This window comes from Mauremys reevesii, linkage group 24 (genome assembly GCF_016161935.1).
Source record: "Mauremys reevesii isolate NIE-2019 linkage group 24, ASM1616193v1, whole genome shotgun sequence".
In the NCBI taxonomy this organism is placed as follows: domain Eukaryota; kingdom Metazoa; phylum Chordata; order Testudines; family Geoemydidae; genus Mauremys; species Mauremys reevesii.
Window position 1 is genome coordinate 1403856 of NC_052646.1, and position 23537 is coordinate 1427392.

At 64.7% G+C, this 23537-nt stretch overlaps 2 protein-coding genes across 7 annotated transcripts; one reads left to right on the forward strand and one right to left on the reverse strand.

Annotated features, from left to right (window-relative positions):
- Positions 1–528: 528 nt before the first annotated feature.
- CREB3L4 (cAMP responsive element binding protein 3 like 4) lies at positions 529–8802 on the reverse strand. Of its 2 annotated transcripts, none has more exons than XM_039513363.1 (10): positions 8593–8802; positions 7821–7973; positions 7028–7253; positions 6257–6396; positions 5839–5931; positions 5247–5353; positions 4927–4995; positions 4318–4402; positions 2688–2784; positions 529–1988 (listed from the first exon to the last, which is right to left on the reverse strand). In XM_039513363.1, exons 2-10 carry the CDS (start codon positions 7971–7973, stop codon positions 1702–1704), a joined length of 1257 nt encoding a protein of 418 aa, XP_039369297.1. In that variant the 5' UTR covers positions 8593–8802; the 3' UTR covers positions 529–1701. The 2 variants fall into 2 exon arrangements, with proteins under 2 accessions (XP_039369297.1, XP_039369296.1); XM_039513362.1 differs by having other exon boundaries at positions 5839–5934.
- Positions 8803–13784: 4982 nt separating this feature from the next.
- Positions 13785–20855, forward strand: SLC39A1 (solute carrier family 39 member 1). Of its 5 annotated transcripts, none has more exons than XM_039513455.1 (4): positions 13785–13850; positions 16352–16710; positions 17392–17522; positions 18567–20855. In XM_039513455.1, exons 2-4 carry the CDS (start codon positions 16512–16514, stop codon positions 19239–19241), a joined length of 1005 nt encoding a protein of 334 aa, XP_039369389.1. In that variant the 5' UTR covers positions 13785–13850; positions 16352–16511; the 3' UTR covers positions 19242–20855. The 5 variants fall into 5 exon arrangements, with proteins under 5 accessions (XP_039369389.1, XP_039369393.1, XP_039369390.1 ...); XM_039513459.1 differs by lacking the exon at positions 13785–13850 and adding an exon at positions 13895–13919; XM_039513456.1 differs by lacking the exon at positions 13785–13850 and adding an exon at positions 14684–15068.
- The last annotated feature ends 2682 nt before the right edge of the window (positions 20856–23537 follow it).

Genomic DNA, 23537 nt, shown 5'->3' on the forward strand with positions numbered 1-23537 from the left:
GCGGCTCCCGCAGCCCCTGACGCCGGCTGCTCCATGCCCAGTAGGCCCCACTGAACACCCAGGGCAGGCAGGCCCGGGGCTGGGGCGCTCGGGACCGGAGGAGGGACGGCGGGAGGCAGCGCTAACGCTCCGTGTACAGCCAAAATCCCAGGGCTGGGCCCCCGCCCTGCTCAGCCCATCAGCAGAGCCCCCCCGGTGTCGGTCCCAGGTGGGGCCCGCGTCGGCTGAGGCAGCTCCCGGGCCCTGTTCCCTCCAGCAGCAGCAGGACACAGAGCCCTGCCCAGCAGCGCAGAAAGGAGCGAGGTTCTGCACTGCTACACAAGTGGGGGTCCTGGGGGGCTCCCCTAGCAGGCTGTGCTGACCCCAATGCCTGCAGGGTTTGGGGGAGGGGTGTGCGCCTCTCCGTGCTGCCCTGACGTGGTGCAAGGGGCTGCGATTAGATATGAAATTAGCCCCTGGCAGGTTGTGGTGTCTTAGCCCCGGCTTCTGCTCAGGTTTCACCCTGTTGTTCCGGTTGGATCTGATCCTTTTCTTCACTTCCTGGCCCAATCCGTTGTGTATGTTGCTGTCGCACAGCTGCCGAGGCCACCCCAGAGGTAGCTGCATTTCAGTGCTAGGTGAAGCAAGCCCGATGTTTCTGCAGAGCCCATTAGGTGCTTTGAGATCCTCGTGGCAATGTGTGCTCATGCTCTGCACCCGGAGCCACCTGTCCCAGACCAACCCAGAGCCAGGTGAAAACTAAACAGGATATTTTATTAACTGGAGACGCCACTGGCACGGGGTGGGTGGGGGCTCATACTAGAAAACAGCTGTGCCACTAGCACTCCCTGCGATACGAACCCAGCTCCCTGCAACGCGCCAGGGGCAGGCTCTGCCCAGACCGGCCTTTTCCCATCTGCGCCTGGTGCAGCCGGCAGCATTAAAGCTTTTGTCTAAAACGGAACATTTCCAGCCCTTTTGGTTCCCACGAAACTGCCCCTCCCCCCCCCGCCACGGTGCTGCACCCCCGGGTCAGCAGAGAGCACAGAGAGAGGCGCCAGCAGCCTGGGGTACGGTGCTGACTCTGGAACCTAATGGTGGACAATTGCCTGTCTGAGCATTTCAGTAGAACCAGCTGGGCAATGTGGAATTGTGGGTGGAGCTGGGGGGAGCTTGACTCTGGCTACTTATTTCCTTCCAGTCAGAAGCCTCCTGGCCAGAACTGAATGTGCACCAAGTTCCTGCTGCCTTTGCAGAGTTCAGCTTCCTGAGCAGGGCGCATGGAAATGTCTTGGCCTCTTCCACTGGTTCGCCACTGACTGTTATTCGGGCTTCTGGCCAGGTGCCCGACCGAGGGCATTTCCCTTTGGAGCGGTGAATCTTCAGTCCCACGTGGCGGCTTCGTGTGTCGAGTTCTCGCCGCGTGTTCTGGAGCCTGATGGTGTTTTCGGCGATCAACACACAATCGTCCGTGACTCTGAGATGCTTTAACCGCTCTCCCAATTCACCCGCCGCGCTACCATTTCCAGGCAGGCTGGGGAGAGTTTCGGGGAACCCGGCTCCCTCGTTTCACACCTTTCTTACCTGGGCTGCCAAGGGGGGGATCAAACACCGTTTTAGCCAAAGTGCCGTCAGAATTTGCTTCCTTTGCGCGTCTGCTGTGGTTTGTCGCTGCCCTGCCCTGGGAACGCAGCTCTCCGGCCCGTCTGGTCCCTGCTGCCCTCACATCTCGTCGCCATGCGCTGACTTAGCTGCGTCCCTGCTGGCTCCAGGTCCGTTCCCCTGGGGCAGCCCCATGGGAGCCGCCGGCTGCTCCAGCTGGGCCTGAGCGGATACGTTTGTGCCCTTCTGGCTCCCGTCTGCCCCTTCCACTCCATCCTCCACCGCAGCCTCGGGCCCCAGCTGCTCCCCCAGGGGTGGTTCAGGCTCTGGGGCCGGCGGCTCCTGGGTGCCGGGGGCTTCGGCCAGTTCTGAGAACTCCCCCTGGTTCAGGATGTTCCTGGAGATCACTGGGGTGTGGGGGGAAGGGCAGCATTAGGGGCTGGCTGGCAGGGCACACCCTGTGCCAGTGGGGCGGGGCGCGGGGGAGCCCTGTGCCAGTGGGCCCTGTGCCAGTGGGGCGGGGGGGGGCCCTGTGCTGGGGGCTGGTGGGGCAGGGCACACCCTGTGCCAGTGGGGCAGGAGCCCTGTGCCAGTGGGGCGTGGGCGCGGGGCCCTGTGCTGGGGGCGGGGGGGGCAGGGCACACCCTGTGCCAGTGGGGCGTGGGCGTGGGGGCCCTGTGCTGGGGCTGGTGGGGCAGGGCACACCCTGTGCCAGTGGGGCGGGGGCACGGGGGCCCTGTGCCAGTGGGGCGGAGGCATGGGGGCCCGGTGCCAGTGGGGCAGAGGCGTGGGGGCCCTGTGCTGGGGCTGGTGGGGCAGGGCACACCCTGTGCCAGGGGCGTGGGGGGGGCCCTGTGCCAGTGGGGCGGGGGCGCGGGGGGGGGGGACAGCTGCTGTTTGTGGCCGTGTCCCTGGACCGATCCCTTTGGGCAGAGCCAGGCCAGGCAGCGCCAGGAAGGTCCCGGATCCGCCCTGGAGGGGAACAGCTCCGGGGAGCTCGTTGGAGAGGGTCAGCCCTGGGCTGGGGGGGTTCGGTTCTGACCCCTGCCTGGGTCTAGGGGGAAGCTCCGCCCCCCCCGCCCGCCCCCCAGCGTCCCGGCTGTTACCTCCCGTGGGCTGGTAGCCGCCCTGGCTGCCCTGCGCCCCCCCGCGCAGGGGGCTGTAGCTGGGGCAGAGGATGAGTCCCAGGGAGAAGATCAGGATCTGCAGGAGGAGGGAGAAGGATCAAAGCTCGGCCCCTGTGCAGGGGGGTCAGTGGGTGCACAGCAGGGCCCAGGCTGTGGGTGTGCACAGGAGCGGGGGGAAGGGTGTGTGTGCTCGGGGTGTGTGTGTTCGGGGGGGTCAGTGGGTGCACAGCGGGGCCCGGGCTGTGAGTGTGCACAGGAGTGGGGGAGGGGGTGCCTGGGGTCAGTGGGTGCACAGCGGGCCCGGGCTGCGGGTGTGCACCGGAGCGGGGGAGGGGGCTCGGGGTGCCTGTGGGTGTGCACAGGAGCGGGGAGGGGAGTGCTCGGGGTCAGTGGGTGCACAGCGGGCCCGGGCTGTGAGTGTGCACAGGAGTGGGGAGGGTGCTCGGGGTCAGTGGGTGCACAGCGGGCCCGGGCTGTGGTGTGCACAGGAGCGGGGGAGGGGGTGCCTGGGGGTCAGTGGGTGCACAGCGGGCCCGGGCTGTGGGTGTGCACAGGAGCAGGGGAGGGGTGTGTGCTCGGGGTCAGTGGGTGCACAGCGGGCCCGGGCTGTGGGTGTGCACAGGAGCGGGGGTGGGTGGAAGGCCCGGCTGGGTGTGCACACACAGGAGCAGGGGTGCTCGGGGTCAGTGGGTGCACAGCTGTGCACAGGAGCAGGGGGGGGGTGCTCGGGGGGGTCAGTGGGTGCACAGCGGGGCCCGGGCTGTGGGTGTGCACAGGAGCAGGGGGGGGGGTGCTCGGGGGGGTCAGTGGGTGCACAGCGGGGCCCGGGCTGTGGGTGTGCACAGGAGCGGCACTGTGTGGCTGTGCAGGGCTGTGCGTAGATGTGGATTGTGGGCACTGCTGCGTGGGTGTCGCCATCCTGGATGCCCAGGCCCCCCCCGCACAGGGGGCTGTACCTGGTGGTAAGTGTGTGTGGCCCTGTGGGGGGATGGAGGGCGTCAGTGTGTGTGGCTGGGAGTTTGCACAGGCCAGTGTGTCTGTGCGGATGTGCCCAGCAGTGTGTCTGGCCCGGCGCTGTGTGCAGGCCGTGCGTGGGGCCGGGTGCTCTGTGCCGTGCGTGGGGCCGGGTGCTCTGTGCCGTGCGTGGGGCCGGGTGCTCTGTGCCGTGCGTGAGGCCGGGAGATTTGTGCCCGCCCCGGAGCAGGCCGTGCGTGGGGCCGGGTGCTCTGTGCCGTGCGTGAGGCCGGGAGATTTGTGCCCGCCCCGGAGCAGGCCGTGCGTGGGGCCGGGTGCTCTGTGCCGTGCGTGGGGCCGGGTGCTCTGTGCCCGCCCCGGAGCAGGCCGTGCGTGGGGACGGGTGCTCTGTGCCGTGCGTGGGGCCGGGTGCTCTGTGCCCGCCCCGGAGCAGGCCGTGCGTGGGGCCGGGTGCTCTGTGCCGTGCGTGAGGCCGGGAGATTTGTGCCCGCCCCGGAGCAGGCCGTGCGTGGGGCCGGGTGCTCTGTGCCGTGCGTGGGGCCGGGTGCTCTGTGCCCGCCCCGGAGCAGGCCGTGTGTGGGGCCGGGTGCTTCGTGCCGTGTGTGGGCCGCGAGCGCGGGAGCTCGGCCCATACCAGGACACAGGTGCTGGTCTGTGCTGCCTTGCTGGACGTGGGTTTGATCAGCGCTTGCAGCTTTCGCAGCTGGCCCAGCAGGGACCTGTGGGGGGAGACAGCGTTCAAGGGGGGCTCCTGAGGGGGGAGGGGGCGCAGAACCCAGCAGCAGAGCCAGGCGGGTGCTCACCCAGTGGCCTTTGTGCCACCATCATGTCAGGGACCCCCTGCATCACCAGCCACCCTCCAACCCCCCTGCACCTTCCAGTGGCTTCCCCACAGCTCTGTTAATGCACCCTGATCCTCGGGGGGTGGGAAACAGGGAGAGGGGGGGCTGGGAGCCAGGACTCCTGGGTTCTCTCCTGGCTCTGGCAGGGGAGTGGGGGTCTAGCGGTTATGGGGGGGGGAATGGGAGCCAGGACTCCTGGGTTCTCTCCTGGCTCTGGCAGGGGAGTGGGGTCTAGCGGTTATTGGGGGGGGGAATGGGAGCCAGGACTCCTGGGTTCTCTCCTGGCTCTGGCAGGGGAGTGGGGTCTAGCGGTTAGAGTGGGGGGGGATGGGAGCCAGGACTCCTGGGTTCTCTCCTGGCTCTGGGAGGGGTGTGGGGGTGCATGGTCCCATCACACTCACACATTGTGTTTCTCCAGCTCCTGCACCTTCTTCTGCAGCTGCTGGTTCTGGGCTGAACATGCTGCCACCCTGCCAGGAGAAGAGAATAAGGGGGGTTCGGGTCCTGGCCAGCTGCCCTCCCAGAGCCCAGGCGAGCACCCCCTGCCCCCGGGACGCACAGACTCCTGGCTGTGGCAGGGCAGACGGCTGGCACCCTTGGCACAGGATGTGCCGGAGAAGGGTCAGCTCGGCAGTGGGGGACACTCCCAGTGTCTGGCTCTGAGCAGGGCCGGCAGTGCCCTTGTGGGGGGCTCTGTGTGTGTGGCGGGGGGGGCTCTCACCGGCTCTCCAGCCCGTCGATGTATTCCTTCTTCCGCCGCCGGCTGTCCTGGGCCGACTGCTTGTTCCGGATCTTCCTCCGCACCTTCTTCAGGAGCCGCTCCTCGGCCTGGGGGGCAGACGCAGCCTGAGAGCTCAGGGGGGTGTCTGCCCCGGCCCTCCAGCAGCGCTGCTCACGTCCCCCCCAGGGTTCAGGGGTCCCAGCTGCAGGGAGCTGGGTTGGGGGGGCAAATCCCTGTTCTTGTCTCTGGTCTGACCCTCCCCAGGGCTCCCCTCGCCCTGCGGGTTAACAGCCAGGTGGGTGGAGCACCTGGGCATGTCGAGGGCTCCCGGGGCAGGTAGGGCCAGGTGGGTGGAGCTGGACTGGCCACTCCCGGCCCTGGGGCCGGCCGCATGCCGGAGGCAGGACAGGCCCCCGTGGACAGGCTCTGCCCTGCAAACTCGCACCAGCAGTCACCCTCTCCTGCTTGGGCCTGCGCACACGGGTACTTGCACGTGCCCTCGTGCAGGCTTGCACGCTCCTTGCACACTTGGAGGCACACTCAGGACGGTACTGGCTCCCACCCGCACACTCACGCCCACTGGCTCCTGTACCTTGGTGAGCGGCAGGTTACTGGGCAGGGACACCCCCTCTTGTGACAGCAGCCGCTTCTCCTCGTCCGTCAGGAACAGATCCGGGAACTGCAGCTGCTGGAGAGAATCACTTTCTGCAGAGCCCGGGGGGGGGGGTGTCCTCCCTCCCCTTCCCCCAGCCCTCCACATCCCTCAGGGCCGGGAGGGGCGCGACTCTCGCTCTGCTCCGGCGGGGACAGGGGCGGCACCTCGGGCACTGTGCGCAGCTGCTCAGCTACAGGGGATCCTGGTGGGGGGCGTGGGGGGCTGTGAGTGGGGCATTGTGCCACCTTCTCACAAAGACCAGGGGGGAGCCGAGTCCTGCCCGGCCCTTCCCCCACCCCGGAAAGCCGCCTTGGCCAGTCCAGCGTGAGAGGAGGGGGCTCCTGAGCCGACTTACCAGGGCCACAGCTGCCTGCATGTCCCCAGCGCTCACCAGCACGGGCACCGTGCCAGGCCTGGCCACGGCGGACGGGGGTGCAGACGGCAGCTCATTCACGATGCAGGCGTCAGGGATCAGCAAGGGGGGTGACCAGTCACCTGGGCCAGAGACGCAGCACGGGGGTCAGGCATGAGGCAGGGATGGCTGCTTCCCTGGGGCAGAGCCCCCTCCCGTGTGCCCAGCCGGGGAAAGGTGGGGCAGGAATGGGGGGAGCTCTAAGGCCGGGACTGAGCAGGGATCCTGCTCCTCTGGCCCATCCCCCGGCCCACCTCCACCTGGGCGAGCGTCCCCAGGCGTGGGGGCCTCGGACGCTGCCCTCAGCCCCCCCCGCCCACCTCTCTGCTTCCCAGCTGTGAGGGGGGAGGTGCTGCTGGGCCTCGGGCCGGCGGGGGCTAAAATGCTGATTATTGTCCCTGGGGTGAGGGGCAATGCCCAGGGGACGTCGGGGTACAAAGTGCAGCAGACGGAGCGATGGGGGGCAGGGGAATGGCTGGACAGAGGGGCACGGATGGGAGCTCCCAGCGTGCAACGTGGCAGGTTACACGGAGCGCTCGTCTCCGCCGGCCGCCCCATAGGCAGGACAAGGGGCAGCGGTGGGGCAGCGTGGAGGATTCGGGGGGACGAGTGACTCCCCTCGCCCTGAGGCTGACCCCTGGGGAGGGGCAGGGAGCCCAGCGCTGGCGTCTCCGTGGCTGGTAGCCGTGCCCAGAGCCGGCTGCCCACGCTCACCCAGCTGGATGGAGACCACGTCGCTGTGCAGGGCTTCGCCCGGGTCGCAGACGACGGTGCAGAAGGCGGCGGGGGCCCCTTCGCCGGGCTGGGGGCTGTCCGAGCCGGGCTCGTCCGAGATGCCGCTGTCGCTGCCCGGGGAGGCCTGCGCGCTGCCCAGGCTGTACACCTCGTTAGGGTTGATGAGCACGTTGAGGAAGTCCTCGGGCTCACTGTCGTTCAGCCCCTGCAACGGGCAGCGGGGACATGGGCTGGAGCTGGCGGCCCTGGCCTGCCCGGCACGGGAAGGGGGCCCTGGCTGGGAGACGCCCGGGAGGGGGCACCTCGGGGTTGTGGGACGTGCCCCAGAATGGGGCTAGGGGCACCTGGACGTGCTGCCTTGCCCAGACCTCCCTGCTGGCGCTTTCGGCAATGCCAGGGCCCGTCTGCCGCGAGTGGGGCCTGACCTCCCTTGCCCGGGCCAAAGCCCATCTCCACAGCCCCGATGGGACCCTTCTCCGGCCCCTGGCCGGTGCAGTGCGGCTGCATGTGGTGGGACAGCTGCTGGCTCCCTCCCCAGAGGTGGCTGCCTCGGAAGGCTGGCAGAGAGGGACCCCCCCCCCCGAGGCAGGCGGGGCCCCGCGGGGCTAAGGACCTGGGGCAGGGCCCTGGGAAGCGCGGAGCCGGCTATGGGGTATGTTGCTCCTGCCCCCGTGCTGCAGAGCAGGCGTCCTACAGTGACCTGGGGAGCCCACCTGGGCTGGTGTCTGAGCCCCGGCTTGCCCCCCCCCCCCGCATTTGGCCCCCGACTCACGCTGCCCCCGCTGACTGCCCACGTCTCAAAGCCCTTCTCCGGGGGGGGAGCCGGCTCTGGAAGGGCGAATGGGGGGTCTGGGCTCGGTCCGGCGCTGCTGGGGCACAGCTCGAAGAGAGCAGCCTGGAGTGCGGGGCTGCCGGGCTCCCCCATCTGGGACAGACAGAGACAGACAGGAGCCCGTCAGGCAGCGTCACTGCCCACCTCCCCCCCCCACCCCTCCTAGAGCGCCAGGCAGGGCTGGAGCACCCTGCGCACCCTCGGGCCTGGCTGGGCGTCCCCTGGCGACCCTCTGGTGCACAGGAGGCTGCGCCCTGGGGACCCAGCGATTCCTGCCAGTGCTGCAGGCAGCCCGGCTTTCACCTGCATGCGCCTCACCTGTGAGCGGGGCCCGGCGCTGCAGCTCCCTGAGCACCCCTCCGAGCACCCGAGGGTGCACAGTCACACGCTCGCCACCCAGCCGTACACGCAGCGTACGTGCAAACTCCCACAGCACGTGTGCACACGCACACAGAGAACATGCGTGCAGAGCCACACGCGTGTACACACACACGGGAAACACTTTCTGCTGGTTTACAAGGCCCTGGCTGCGAAGCTGAGTGTGTCCCCGCCTCACCCACCCCCTGGAGGTGCCTGTTCCCGCTGAGAGCGGCATTTCTACAATCCCCTGGTTACTGAGCGCCAGGCACCGGCTGGGAGTGGCTGGGGGGCACCAGGCCCTGGTGCGGGGCCCCCAGGGCTGGGCCTGGGGCGATTATGCCGCACAACCTACCTTCGCCTCCTTCCAGGGAGCAGGTTGTTACCCAGCCAGCCTGGTCGCACCTAACACCGCAGCCTTTTGCTTCAGACCAGGATCTCGGCATCCTGGACAGCCCCAGCCAACGCCCACCCCGGGCCTTAAAAGGGCAAAGGGCTCCTTGGCACCCAATGCCCCCAGCCGAGGCAGGGGCTTTAGCTGCCAGCGGGTGTGGCGGGTGGAGGCTTCGGGCCTGGCTCTTGGCATTCGGTGGACTGGATTTCCCTGCAAGGGGCCCGGGACCAGAGACACAGGGCTGGGCAGGGGAGGGGAGTGGGGAGCCCTGCAGAGACGGGGGCAGGGGCTGTGGGGAGAGGGCCTTGGGTATTGCTCTCCAGAGCCCCTCTGGCAAACGGAGGCGCGTCGGTGGGGGGCTGCCCCTTCGTTACGCATTGTCCCCTGGTGCTGCTCAGCCCAGGTATTTCCCCCCGTCCCCTCCAGGCTGGAGCGGCAAAGCGTGGAGGGAAGAAGCAACAGGCCAGGTTGCGGTGTCCTGTGTGTGTGACAGCTCCAGCGCTCGGCCAGCTCAAGCCTGGCTCAGTGAACTGGGGGGGGGGGGGGCTCATGCTGTCCCTCCTCCCACGCTTAACCAGGGCCCCGCATCCTTCCCGGCATGGCCAGCCCATCGGGCAGCAGCACCACCCACCCTGCTGGCAATGGCAGGCACCCGCCCAATCACACTGGGTCACACATCCAGTCACGTGATCGCTCGCACACACACGGTCACACGTGGCGTCACGTGATCTCTCTCACATGCAGGGTCTCTCTCTCACACACACAAATGGGCTCATGTGCAGGCACACACCCACCTCTGGTGTCACACGCACAGACCCACCCTGCTGAAATTGCTGGTCCCACCAGTGTAGCTTTACGGAAGCAAACCCTGGGTCCTTTGTAGCTTGTGCAAAGTGCTCGCTGGGGCTGACTTCGCCCCGGTACAGTCCGGCTGATGTCAGTGGAGGCTGATGTGGCACCAGCGGGCGTGAGGGCAGCCCCGGGGGAGTTTTGTCTCACTAGCGAACCAAAGGGCTCAGGATTCGGGACTGGAGTTCTCACCAGATCTGATTCGCACGCTGACTAAAATCTGGCCACAGCCCCATCCGGCTCCCCCAGGGGTGCTGGGGCTTCGGGTCTCCATTTACAAAGTGCATTGACTCTAGTGGGGGTGAAGAGAGCTGGGGTGATGATCATTACACAGCAGCAGTGAGTGTGTGTGTGGGGAGTGTAGCTAGATAGATGGGGGGTATGGGGCTAGCTAGATTGGATGGATAGCTAGATAGATGGGGCGTGTATGGGGATGGATAGTTAGATGGGGCATAGGGGCTAGTTAGGTTAGTTTAGACAGATGCTGGGTGTGTCGGGCTGGAGGGACAGGCAGGTGGGGGGATAGACAGGTGCTGGGTGATGGGCTGGAGGGACAGGCAGGTGGGGGGATAGATAGGTGCTGGGTGTGTCAGGCTGGAGGGATAGCCAGGTGGGGGGATAGACAGGTGCTAGGTGATGGGCTGGAGGGACAGGCAGGTGCATGGGGAGGGGGATAAATGAGATCACAGTAGGTGAGGACGAGGGGACGGCACCAACACCAGTGCTGGGAAGTTGCTGGGTGGTGGCTGGCCCCCAGGACAAGCTAGCAGACCCAGGCACACGGCTGGGCCCATTAGCAAATGCTGCGCTGCCAGCCCCAGGCACTGCCCTTTTAAGCAGCTCGCAGGCGGGCGGAGGAGGTTGGACATTGACCCGCCTGAGGTGGGGCTGCAGGCAGCTCTGTGCAGCCAGTGTGAAGAAAAGTGCTTTGTCCCAGGAGCCGGTTTGGCAGCAGGATGCAGCTGGGCTTGGCATGATCCTGCCCAGGGCCTGATCCTCCTCTCACCCCACCGGGCTGGTGTAAATCAGGAGCCAATGGGGGGCAGGCGGAGGGGCTGGATCAGACCTGGGCAGTGGTACTGGGGCAGCCACCTAAAACCAGGGCTTACTTTGTATCGAGGCTTCCAGGGCTGAGCCCCGGCACCTCTGGGGCTGGCAATTCGTAGCCCCGGCACCTCTGGGGCTGGCAATTCGTAGCCCCGGCGCCTCTTTCGTTCCAAATGACGCTCTGCCTATGACCCCCTCACGGCTGGAAAAGCCCGGATCCCAGGGGGTTACTGATGGGGAACAAGGCACAGCAAAGGACAGGCTCCTCCTACCCCCAGTCTCACTCTTCCACCACCATTACTGCTTCTTTTCCTTTGGCCGGGAGCTGTCATCCAGGGGCCAGCACGCTGCCCTCTAGCAGGGGGCAGGCAGAGCTGGGATGCAGGGTGTTGCTGGAAGGTGTTATGGGGCCATCAGCTGCTGGCTTTGCTAACCAGCTGTCTGGGGCTCTCAGAGCTGCACATGATTTCACCATGATTTCAACAGCTTCCACCCCTCCATCAACCTCAGCCTGGACCTATCTACACGGGAGGTCCACTTCCTAGACACCACGGTGCAAATAAGTGGTGGTCACATTAACACCACCCTATACCGAAAACCTACCGACCGCTATGCCTACCTTCATGCCTCCAGCTTCCATCCCGGGCACACCACAAGATCCATTGTCTACAGCCAAGCACTGAGGTACAACCGTATCTGCTCTAACCCCGCAGACAGAGACCAACACTTAGAAAATCTCCACCAAGCATTCTCAAGACTACAGTACCCACATGAGGAAATAAGGAAACAGATCAACAGAGCCAGATGTGTACCCAGAAGCCTCCTACTGCAAGACAAGCCCAAGAAAGAAACCAACAGGACTCCACTGGCCATCACATACAGTCCCCAGCTCAAACTCCTCCAGCGCATCATCAGGGATCTACAACCCATCCTGGACAATGATCCCACACTTTCACAGGCCTTGGGTGGCAGGCCAGTCCTCACCCACAGACAACCTGCCAACCTGAAGCATATTCTCACCAGCAACTGCACACCACACCATAGTAACTCTAGCTCAGGAACCAACCCATGCAACAAACCTCGATGCCAACTCTGCCCACATATCTACACCAGCAACACCATCACAGGACCTAACCAGATCAGCCACACCATCACCGGTTCATTCACCTGCACGTCCACCAATGTGATATATGCCATCATATGCCAGCAATGCCCCTCTGCTATGTACATCGGCCAAACTGGACAGTCTCTAAGGAAAAGGATACATGGACACAAATCAGACATTAGGAATGGCAATATACAAAAACCTGTAGGAGAACACTTCAACCTCCCTGGCCACACAATAGCAGATTTTAAGGTGGCCATCCTCCAGCAAAAAAACTTTAGGACCAGACTCCAGAGAGAAACTGCTGAGCTCCAATTCATCTGCAAATTTGACACCATCAGCTCAGGACTAAACAAAGACTGTGAATGGCTTGCCAATTACAGAACCAGTTTCTCCTCCCTTGGTTTTCACACCTCAGCTGCTGGAACAGGGCCCCATCCTCCCTGATTGATCTAACCTCATTATCTCTAGCTTGCTTCTTGCTTGCTTATATATACACACCTGCCCCTGGAAATTTCCACTGCTTGCATCCGAATAAGTGGGTATTCACCCACGAAAGCTCATGCTGCAAAACATCTGTTAGTCTATAAGGTGCCACAGGATTCTTTGCTGCTTCTACAGAACCAGACTAACACGGCTACCCCTCTGATACTAGAGCCGCACAGAGGTTTTAGGGCCCAGGGGCAAAATCTGCAACTGAAGCCCCCCGCCACCCTGCCAAGAAAGTGACCCCTGAGGGAAGGCCCCAGCATTGGGGTGTGGTTAGGGGAGCCCCACACACCCCCTGCAGCATCAGCTTCTGCTCCAGGCAGCGTGACCTGATGTGCAGGGTCACAGCACGGCTCAGGATTGTCCCAGTTACAGGACGGCTGGGTCAAACGTGGGCGGTGCTGCGACCCCCCCCATGCCAGATCGCAATGCCGCTCGGTTTCGGGGCCTAAGGCCAACTGTCCTGTTCCCCCCTGGGTGGCCCTGTCCCTGCAGCCTGCGTTTCCCCACTGATTTTCTCTAGAATCACCCGGGTTTGTCCAGTGAAGACTAGAGCCTTCCCTAAAAAACCCCCAAACCAGTGGGAGACACGTCAGCCTCTCTGGCCACTCAGTCACAGACCTAAAGGTGGCAATTTTGCAACAGAAAAGCTTCAAAAACAGACTCCAATGAGAAACTGAACTTGAATGAATATGCAAATTAGACACTATCAATTTAGGCTTGAATAGAGACTGGGAATGGCTGAGCCATTGCACACATTGAATCTATTTCCCCCATGTTAAGTATCCTCACAGCTTCTTGTCAACCGTCTGAAATGGGCCATCTTGATTCTCACTACAAACGTTTTTTCTCTTAATGAATTAGCCTCTCAGAGTTGGTTGGGCAACTCCCACCTTTTCATGTTCTCTGCATGTGTATATATCTCCTCACTATATGTTCCAGTCCATGCAGCCGATGAAGTGGGCTGGAGCCCATGGAAGCTTATGCTCCAATAAATGTGCTAGGCCCTAAGGCGCCACAAGGCCGCCTGTTCTTGTAGAGCCTTCCCTGACGCTGTGGAGCAGGTTGGCTGCAGCTTTGAGACGTTATCCTGGGGCAGGGTGACCAGGGCGTGGGAGTGGGCCATGCCTGCAAGGATTTGGCCTTGGCAACTGTCGCTCGTGACACGGGTTAGCTGGCGGGGCTGAGAGCTCCAACTGGGGTCGTGTAAACGGGTTAGCAGCGGCAGGCACCCTCTGCCTGGGCCTCGTCCGCACTGGCGGTGGCTGGAGGGTCCAGGCTCCGGTGCAAAGCCGGCTGCCCGCCCTGCAGTGGGTGTCTGCACCCGGAGCGGAAAGGCTCTGGCAGGGCGGAGGGGCGGGACCCTTGGGTCTGGCGGGGGGTCTGTGCCAAGAGCCGCGTGGGGCACAGACCCCCCGCCAGGCCTCCCTCGCCCCCACGCGGCTCTTTGTCGGGCGGGGTGCGGACCCCACATGTGCCACGAGCGGGGTGCGGGTCACTAGCCCTAGTGTAGACACGGCCCTGGAGCCCGGCCTGGCGCGGCCGCTGGGCTGGGGGGCAGTGAGGGGGCGGGCTCTGGATCTCCGTGCTTTTCATTGGCTCCTGTGCGATGCCACTCGCTGGTCCTCCGCGTCCCCATTGGCGGAAAGCGCTTCCCCGGCCACGCCCCTTCCGAACGCTCAGCCACAGCCCGCACCGGGCCCGGACACAAAGTAGCGAAGGGCCCGAGGTGAGTCCGGGCGGGGGGAGCCCCCGGGGTCCGCCCCCCCCGCGAGTAGCCCCGTCCCCGGGGCGGCAGGTCAGATCCCCCCTTCAAGCTGCCCCCCCGTCCAAACCCTCTCCCAGCCGGCCCCCTCCAACCGCCCCCTGCAGTCAGCCCCCTCCAGCCGGGCCCCCCCTCCACCCGCCCCTGCGCCCAGCCGGCCCCCCCCCCTCCAAACCCACTCCCCAGCCGGGCCCCCCCCTCCAACCGCCCTCTGCGCCCAGCCGGGCCCCTCCAGACCCCTCTCCCCAGCTGGGCCCCCTCCAACCGCCCCCTCGCCCAGCCGCCCCCTCCAGTACCCCTCTCCCCGGGGCGGCAGGTCAGATCCCCTTCAGGCTCTCCCAACCGCCCCCACTCCAGCCGCTCTCCCAGCCGGCCCCCTCCAGCCGCCCCTCTCCCAGCCGCCCCTCCAGCCGCCCCCTCTCCCCAGCCGGCCCCCTCCAACCGCCCCTGCGCCCAGCCGGGCCCCCTCCAGCCCCTCTCCCCAGCCGGGCCCCCCTCCAACCGCCCCTGCGCCCAGCCGGGCCCCCTCCAGCCCCTCTCCCCAGCCGGGCCCCCTCCAACCGCCCCTGCGCCCAGCCGGGCCCCCCCCTTCCAGGCGCTCCCCAGCCGGGTCGCCCCTCCAGCCTGCCCCCCGCGCGTAGCCCCGGCCCCACGCCGGGGGCGGCAGGTCAGATCCCCCCTTCCAGCCTCTTCCCCCGTCTAGCCACCCGCTCCCCGCAGCCGGGTCCCCCCCCTTCAGCTGCCCCTGCGCCCAGCTGCCCCCCTCCTCCAGCTGCCCCCAGCCAGGCCCACCCCCTCCAGCTGCCCCCTGTGCCCTGACTGCACCCCAGGGCCAGACCCTGTAGGACCCGGCAGGCCCACATTCCTCCACCCCCACTTGCTCTTTAGCTGGAGCTGGGTTGGTTTTCTACCGGGGGGGTACGCCCTTCCCCCCCCCCCGAGTCTGTGTTCGTGCTGCTGGCCCAGGGCTGCTAAAAACCTGCCCCGTCCTGGCCTTGGGGGGCTCCCGAGCGGCTCAGTCATGATAACTAGGCCCTTGTTGGTACTGAAGAGGGCTGGAGGTGGCGCTGCTGTGGGGTCAGGGCGGGGTGTATGCTGGGAGCCGGGAAGGCCTGATGCCCTGTGTGTTTGGGCAGCTGCCTTTCTGTGCCTCAGTTTCTCCATGAAACGGGCTAACACTGCGTAAGTGTGGTGCCCTCCCCAGGCACATGTCACAGTAGCTAAGGCCAGCCAAGGGGTGGGTCCCGCTCCTGGGGGGATGGGCCCAGCAGAGCTCTTGCGAGGAGGTGATGAGCCCCGAAGTGCCGTACCTGGCGCGACCCGGGCGGCAGCTCTTGCCAGAGCACGCTGTGAGGAAGAGCGAAGGTTTCCCTGCGCGGAGACAGGGCCCTGTCCGGATGTTTCGGAGTTGCTGCCCCTCTCTCGGGGTGGCCGTACCCCGGTCGTTAGCAAGTACCAGCCTCTGCCCTGCAGACCCGCTGATAAATACTCCCAAGGAAACGTTGATCTTAAGACCGTTGGTTGTCTGTGGGTGGGAGAGGGTTCAAAACTCCCAGCGCTGTTGCCTGAACGTCTCGGGAGAGCTCAGAGCTAGCGCTGGCTCTGAACCCCGGAGAACTTGCCCAAAGCTGCTGTTTGGCAGCTCAGGGCACTTGGGGCAAACCCGGGTGGGCATATGGGCTTCCTTTCCTGGGTACGTGGAGTCCTGAAACCCCCAGCTAGCTTGAGAGCAGGCTGGGATCCCAGCCCGGGCTGGCTTGGGTCAGGGCGGAGTCCTTACATCTCCTTTTTCTGGGCCTTTCCCAGATAAGGGGCCAGGTTCCCCGGTGCGACCCCACAGGAGTTAGCAGGGTCGGCCAGGAGGAACGCAGCCTGTATTCCTCAGCTGGGGCCAGCCCTGCCTTGGGGCCAGGGGGTGAAGGCCCCTTGGTCACCCAGGAGGAATGTGCTGGGAACATGGCATGAGTCACATGCTGGTAACCAGAGGTCAGAAGTGCCTGGGAGCTGAGATTTGCTAGGAGATTGGGGGTGGGGGGAGGAGTGTTTTAAGTTCATCCATTCCTGGCCGGCAGGGGAGGAACTCAGACTGGCTGGTTAATTGTTCCTTCTCTGGGGGGGACCCTTCCTAGATGGCCTCTTCTGGGGCAGCACCTGACCAAAGGGGCTGGTGCCCTGTCTTGTGGTAGGGAACCCCATCCGGCCGCCCAGCGCCGCTCCCCTGAGCCCTGTGGCACATGCGGGGCCATCCTGGAGCAGCTGTTCTGGGGCTCGGGTTAAACCCGTAACTGAACCGGGGTGTCGGAGTCCGGATGACTCAGCCTGGCCCCCGATGCCAGCAAGATTGCGAGCCCCTGGAGCACGGGGTGCGTTGGTCCCCCAGCTAACTAGCCCCTGTGGCATCGGGGGCGGGGGGGGCGGCTGGCCAGCCACGGTCGGGTCTGCTGATGTCAGTTTTGCGTTCGCAGGGCAGACGCCGCTCGCGGAGGACGCTCTCTCCCGTTGCTTTCGGAGGCAGGCCAAGACTCCTGCTAGCTGAGCTTCTCGGCTCCTGCGCTGTGGACAGGCCGTGTGCCCCCCGAGGGGAACACAGGGAGCAGGAGAGGCCTTTCCAGCTGCTCCAGGGCCATGGCTGAGTGGCCGGGGCCCAGGGCCAACCCCGACCAGATGATCTGGAGCCCTGGCTCCAGCATGGCTGCACTCCGGTCCCCCACGGGCTTGGAGGTGAAGCTGGGCTCCCTGGTGACGCTGCTGCTGCTGACCATCTTGTGCGGCCTGGCTCCACTCTGCGTCTTCCGGCCACACGGGAGCGGAGCCGGTTCGCTGGGTAAGGCCTGGCCTGCGGGAGCGCCAGGCTCCGGGGCAGCTGCTGCTCAGCACGGCAAAGAGGTGACCCTGGCCCCGGGCTCCAGGTGTCTGGTGACTAAGCAGCCAGACCCAGGGTCTGGGGCAGCATGATCACCCCCAGGGGGTGGGGTGGGGTGGGGGCATGGCTGAGATCAGAGAGCTTCACCTAGGCTCAGTGGAGGAAGCAGGATCAAAGCCGGCGCCTTACGCACAGGCCCAGGCTCCTGCTGGCTGTTCTGCCGCTGGGGGCTCTGCTGCCCGGGGGCGGTTTGGGGGCGACGCCACTGGCAGGCGGAAGCATTGAGAACCTGCAGCATTTCACTGCCGCTGAGCCAGAGCCCGGGCGTCCTCGTGGCCAGTCGCACCTGGGGCCGGGGGGCAGAGAGATGGGGCCGGGGAGATGCACTGGCGTTCCAGGCCGGGGGCTCGGGTTGCTGGGCTCCAGGCACCCCGCTGTGTCTGTGCCGCCCCCCCCCCGTCGCTGGCAGGGCAGTGCTTGGGGCAGACTGTGGGCGAGTAGCAAAGCCACGTGCCACGGGGCGAAGGGGTCCAGTCTTGGAGCCCAGCTCGCTGCCCGGGTGGCTGGCAAGACAAATTGGCACCTTGGCAGAGCCGGCGTCTCCCCGCCTGGGCGCGTCATTCGTCTCTCCCTCCCTGGCAGACACGCGCAGAAAGGTCCTGAGCCTGGTGAGCTGCTTTGCGGGTGGCGTGTTCCTGGCTACCTGCCTCCTCGATCTGGTCCCCGACTACCTGGCGAGCATCAACGAAGCGCTGGCTGCCCTGAGAGTCACCGTAAGTGTGTGCGATGCCGGAGGCCAGACACGTTGGGCACAATGCTCCCTTCTGCTCTGGAGTCTGTGTGTGTAACGGGAGCACCCAGAGGCCCTGGCCCAGAGCCGGGTGGGCTCTGTGGGAGACGTAGCCCCTGGGGTGGGGGCTGCACGCTCAGGTCTGGTCGGCGGCTGCCTGTGGGGAAGCCGGGGGGCTCTGGACACAGGCCTGGGGCGGGTGGTTTGTGGGCGGCTCTGACTGGAGTGGGATTTTCAGGGCTATGGAATGGGGGTGGCTGGGGGGCAGTGGGGACGCTCTGTGTGCAGAGCTCCTGGCTGGGGCAGGGTGGGGAGGGGGCTCTGGGGCTGGGCAGGGCTGCCCGTGGCCAGGACCTGTTGCTGTTTGCAAACCCGGTGTCCCTGCAGTGGCTGGGGGCGGTGGTGGTGCTGGGCCGGGCACAGCCTGGCCTATTGGACGGCAGGGGCTCGTGGTGACTCACTGGAGCCACTTGCCTCATTGAAGATCCTCCCCCGCCCCCGTCGGGCCTTCCCACACGGCTTCCTGGCAGCCGCGGCCCCAGCTTCTCGGCAGTGATGCCTTCTGCTCCAGCAGCCCTGGGGGGTGGGGGGCAGCTCTGGGGCGCCTGGCTCGGGGGTCTGCCGGGGACATGGCCCCCATAGGAGTGTGGGGGAAGCTGGGGGCTAGGCTGGGCAGAGGGCTGATTAAAATCCTAGCAATGCCCCTCTGGCCCCAGGACCCTGCAAAGGGAAAAGCCGACTCCCCGCTCCCTGCTGGGGGCAGCCCCCGGGCCCCAGCCGAGCCCCTCACTGTGGTGGGGGGAGCTGCAGCGTGCAGGTGGGGACAGTGCATTGTGCCCCCTGCGACCAGTGGCTGGAAATGGGGGCCCCCTGCCCCCCACCTCCCGAGGGGCACGTCGCATGCTTAGCAGCAAGGGGGCTGCTGCGGGGGCGGGCAGGAGGTGAGGCCCTGGGGCGAGGGGACGGGGCACCTGGGGAGGAGGGGGAGGTGCTGAGCTCCTCACTGACCTGCCTCTTCCCTCTGCAGCTCCAGTTCCCCCTGCAGGAGTTCATCCTGGCCATGGGCTTCTTCCTGGTGCTGGTCATGGAGCAGATTGTGCTGGCCTACAAGGACCAGTCTGGCTCCCTGGAGGAGACGCGGGCTCTGCTGGGGGCCTCAGCCCAGGACAGCACCGTCCAGGCCCAGCACTGGCACCCCGCCTGGGGCCCTGCCCAGGAGCGCCCCCACCTGCACCTTGACTTCAATGCGCACTCGGCCATCCGCTCCTTCGTCCTGGTCTTCTCGCTCTCGCTGCACTCCGTCTTCGAGGGGCTGGCCGTGGGGCTGCAGGAGGCCAGCGCCAAGGTGCTGGAGATCTGCCTGGCCCTGCTCGTCCACAAGTGCGTCATCGCCTTCAGCCTCTCGCTCAAGCTGCTGCAGGGCCGGCTGCGCCCCCGGGCTGTGGTTGGCTGCCTGCTGCTCTTTGCCCTCATGTCCCCGCTGGGGATCGGCCTGGGGGTGGCCCTGACGGAGAGCTCGGGCGCCCTGCACCAGCTCTCCCGCAGCGTGCTGGAGGGGCTGGCCACCGGCACCTTCCTCTACATCACCTTCATGGAGATCCTGCCGCACGAGCTCAGCTCCTCCGAGCAGAGGATCCTCAAGGTCATCCTGCTCCTCGGCGGCTTCGCCCTGGTCACCAGCATCCTCTTCATCAAGATCTGAGCTGCCCAGGGCCCCCGCTGCCAGGGACAGACCCCCTGCCCCAGGACTGTCGGGGCAGATACAGCACTGCGGCGGTTCCTGGCTGATCCAGCTGCCTTCTGACCTCTGTCTGGGGCTTGGGAATCCCCCCCGCCGCAGCAGCCCCACGGAGAAGCGATTCCCCAGCCTCGGCCAAGGAGCAGCATGTCCGCCCTGTCAGCAGGAGTTCTGGCGTTTGTGCCCCTGCCCCCGGCAGCGTGAGATGGATCCCAGGACTGGCAGGGCCTGGCCCTGCACTGGTAGGGTGCTGGTCGGTCCCTCTGGGGACCCCCCATGTGGGGCTGGAAATGCCCCCTGCCTGCTGCCCAGGACCCTCTGAATCCAAACCTGCCTGGGGCGCAGGGCAGCTTCCTCCCCCCTGGAATGGCTCCTCCAGGACCCCAGCCTGGCCACGCCGGGGCAGTGTCAGAGGATGCTTCAATAGGAGCCCTGCCCCGTAACCCTGCCGCAAAGCCCTCGGGCGCATGCTTGGCTGAGCTGGGGCCTGCAGGGGCACCGGGAGGCTGTGGTAGCTTCGCTGCCCCCAGCTCCTCTGGGGGGGCAGTCGCCCAGCTGGCAGCATTTCCCTCCCCATCCCTGGGAAGGCTGGGACGGCGTGTTCCTCTAGCCAGAGCCCTCAGCCTGGGAGGGTGCAGAGTCTTCCCTGCTCCTGCTTTGCTCGGGCTGTTCCTGGGCTGGGTGTCGGGTTGGGCCTGTGCCAGAGGAGCCCTGCAGTGCCAATGCCTCCTTCCGCTCCCCTCCCACTGCAGTTTTCAGCCAATTGGAGGGGAGCGTGGCCTAGTGGCTAGAGCACTGGCCTGGGACTCAGGAGTCCTGGGGGCTATTCCTGGCCGTGCTGCTGGGCGATCTTGGGCAAGTCACTTCACCCTCTGTGCCTCAGTTTCCCCATCTGTAACTTGGGGACCGTGATCCCGACCTTGGTAAAGTGCGACGGCTGAGATGAGGAGCTGGGAGTGATGAATTATTTTTGTAAGGAATACTGAGTAAAGACTGAATCTGTGGCCTATTTTATATAGGCCGGGCCAGCGGCCCAGCTCAAGCAGTGAGAGCAGTGATGCGCTGGTTCACGCCCGCTGGAGGGTACCAGCTCTTGTACCGGTAGTTGGGGGGATGTCCCCAGCAGGAGGCCTGCTCGTACCGGTATAAAAGTGCCTTAGAGCCATCCAGCGTGGTCCCCTTCCCGCACGGAGTCTTCCAATGGAGCCACTTGTGTTGCCCTGGGCCGGGTCCAGGACCCCAAGGTGCCAGGGGCTGCGTGGATACCGAACAAAGCTGGGCCTGCCTCAGAGAGCTTTAGCATCTCAAGTGCTCCAGCTGGTGTGCGCAGACCTGGCGTCCTGGGCTACACGATCGAATGGCCTTAACCCCTCCGGCTCGGCAAGGCCACAACACTATTTTTATAACCAGCCTCTGGGAGGTGGTAGGAAACCCAGGCCCAGCCCGTTTATGTACAGAGAGTCTATTTTACTAACTGCCTGTCTCTCCTTCCCGCCTCGCTGGTGGACACACAGCTCTTTGGTTAAAATACTGACAGAGAAACTTCTAGAATTTAAAAATAAAATGACTTTAATCTCTGTAGCTGCTGGGGTGCTTTTTTTAACCCCTTCTCCCGGGGTCAGATCTCCAGGGCAGTGACGGTTCCTGGTTTTTAAAGAGCCATTTCTCTATGGGTGACGTGTTCCCCCCCAAACCAGCAGCAGGCCTGGGGCTGCGTCCGCCCAGGGTGCACACACGGGCTTAGCGACGTGCACAGGAACGTGGGGCAGGCTACGTGGCTCTAGCCAGCTGCCCACGCCGTGTCCGTGTGGGTCCTGAAAGGGCCCTGGTGCGCTCGGCCCAAAGCTGGAGCTCAGGGCGCATTACGGGACCCTCGGGCTGCAGGGGCAGTGGGCGCGAGTGAGGTCGATCTCCATCCCCGCTTGGTGCGCACTGTTTGCTTGGACACAGCCAAGGGGGGCTCCAGGCCGGCCGGCCGCTTTCTGTCAGCCTGCTGGAGCGGGACTCTGCCCCACTGAGCGAGGTGGTGGTGGTGGGGCACGGCAGAGCCCTCATCCACGTCACCTCTAGAGGGAGCAGTTGCCCAGGCGCCGCTCTGCATGGTCCCTGCATGTTCGCAGTGCTGTTATCCTGCTGCTGCGGCTGCACAAACCTCTGCAGTCCCGTTAATCCCTTAATGCACTCGGCAGTACCTTGGCGTAAGCGTGTTCATCTTTAACTCCTGCCTGGTCAGTGAGAGCGGAGCCCTCTGGGCCGGGGTGAGCCCCTCCGCTGCTAACGGGGTTTGAATCCTGCCTCCTGCGTGTACAGCTAGCCACTCAGCCCAGGGCCGGGACTTAACAGCACCAGCCTTGCCTTGTTGACTCCCATCGGTTTACCAGTTCCCTCTGGCGTACCCGGCCTGTAGGGAGCTGGGTCACTTTCCAGAAGCAGGACAAAGCCAGACTCTGGAGGAACAGGGCCACGAATGTCGCTCGTGTAAGTGCCAACGTCACCTACGATCCCTGTGCCTTTGGCCCTGGCCCCGGCCCCTCACAGTTGCAGTTAAAAAAATGTTTGTATCAGAAATGACCCAGGAAACTCACGGATGCTGGGGGAAGGGATCCCCCAGCCTTTTACATCGTCTGCATGAACGCTTTGCACCGGTCCCTGATTTCGGGCCTTTGCCTCTCCCTGCTGCCAGCTTCGGGCAGTGCGGAGGAGAACCCAGGAGCCGTAAGGCCGTGCTCCCAGACATGCTGAGCTCAGCACTGTTCGCACAGACGCTCCCAGCTCAGCTGACCTGCTGTGCAGCTGTAAGTGGGGAGAGTGGGTCAAATTCCAGACCCTACGGGGCATCTCGCTTTACCCAGCTACCTGGGTGACAGCGGCAGTCTCTGCCCCTTTGCTGTGCAGAAGAAATTCACAGAAGTGCCAAGCAGGCCCGTGACGCATTCTAGCAGAGGGCAGTGACTTACCACCAGCCTCCACTAGCCCCCCGTGCCACAGCCGGCCAGTCTGCAGTTGGATGTAGCAAGAAGTGCTTCAGGCTTTTGGCTGGCACTGAATGAGCCCTGCTCCCAGCCCTCCGGGCTAGAACAAAGCTCCGGGGGTTACTGCCCTCTCAAGTCATGCTTAGCACGGAGGCAGCATGCTTGCCCCGCTGCTTCTGGAGTTTGTTTTCCATTGGAAAGGCTCTGGTCCCGCGTGGGAAAGCAGAGCTTGGGTTGATGGGGAGGTTCATTGTGGGGTCATTTTTAGGTTTAACTGTATCACACTGTGTTGGAAAGGAGCCCAGTCTCTCATTTCACTCTGCTTCCCGCAAGGCTGGATTGTAAAACGCTATTTACTGTAACGTGCTCAGCGGCTCCAGGCCTCCTGGCCCTGACTCCGTCCCACTAAGAGTCCTGGGGCAAGTCACTTCGCTGCTCAGACCAGAGAGGAGGGGATGTCGTTATTCACCGTCTCATGCAGGTTTTCTCAGAGCATGTTTGTAGAGTGCTTTGAAATGGGTTTAGGGCCAAGGCCCTGCTTGGTGCTGGATAACACACGCCTGGCCCTACAGAGCAAAGCAGAGCTACAGAGGAGCCAGCAGAGCTGGGGAATCACTGCGTGTGCGCATGCCCAGGGCCGCCCAGAGGATTCAGGGGGCCTGGGGTCTTTGGGGGCGGGGGTCCTTCCGCTCCAGGTCTTTGGGGCACTTCGGTGGCAGGTCCTGGAGTGAGTGAAGGACCCACTGCTGAAGACCCGGAGCAGAAGGAGCTCCAGGTTTTTGGCAGTGGGTCCTTCACTCAATCTGGGTGTGTTTGGTGGGACTGAAGGACCTGCAACCGAAAACCCACCAAAAACTCTCATGGGGGCCCCTGCAGGGCCCGGGGCAAATTGTCCCACTTGCCCCCCCTGCTGGGCGCCCCTGTGTGCCTTGCCTTTGCCGTTCAGTCTGACTGAGGCTGTTCTGTTGCAGCCAGCGCCTCCATGCCTGAGGGCTGTGGAAGTCACTTGACTGGACTCTTTCATGTGGTTCTCGCCTTCTCTCGTCCTTGTCCTCGCAGGTGGAGAACTGCACAAGGAAGTGATTCCTGAAAATTCTTTTGGCAATTTTCAGAAATAATGGTGGCTGAGGTGTCGGCCGTGCGACGTGTTTTCACGAGTGGAAGCAGATCAAAGAAATGCACTTTGTGCTTGGCACGGCAGCTGGGGGGAATCTGTAGCAGCTCGTGGATCCTGTGAGAGTTTGTTCCACAGTTTTACCCTGGCCTCAGCAATAGTGCCAGGGTCACG

Bases quoted from the DNA above. Each gene is read 5' to 3' on its own strand.
- CREB3L4 (XM_039513362.1), bottom strand. From the start codon at position 7,973: ATGGGGGAGCCCGGCAGCCCCGCACTCCAGGCTGCTCTCTTCGAGCTG. The intron at 7,254-7,820 runs GTGAGTCGGGGG...TGCCCGTTGCAG, and splicing joins GGGCAGTCAGCGGGGGCAGC to GGGCTGAACGACAGTGAGCC. The intron at 5,935-6,256 runs GTAAGTCGGCTC...GATTCTCTCCAG, and splicing joins TGCAGGCAGCTGTGGCCCTG to CAGCTGCAGTTCCCGGATCT.
- SLC39A1 (XM_039513455.1), top strand. From the start codon at position 16,512: ATGGCTGAGTGGCCGGGGCCCAGGGCCAACCCCGACCAGATGATCTGG. The intron at 16,711-17,391 runs GTAAGGCCTGGC...CCTCCCTGGCAG, and splicing joins GAGCGGAGCCGGTTCGCTGG to ACACGCGCAGAAAGGTCCTG. The intron at 17,523-18,566 runs GTAAGTGTGTGC...TTCCCTCTGCAG, and splicing joins TGGCTGCCCTGAGAGTCACC to CTCCAGTTCCCCCTGCAGGA.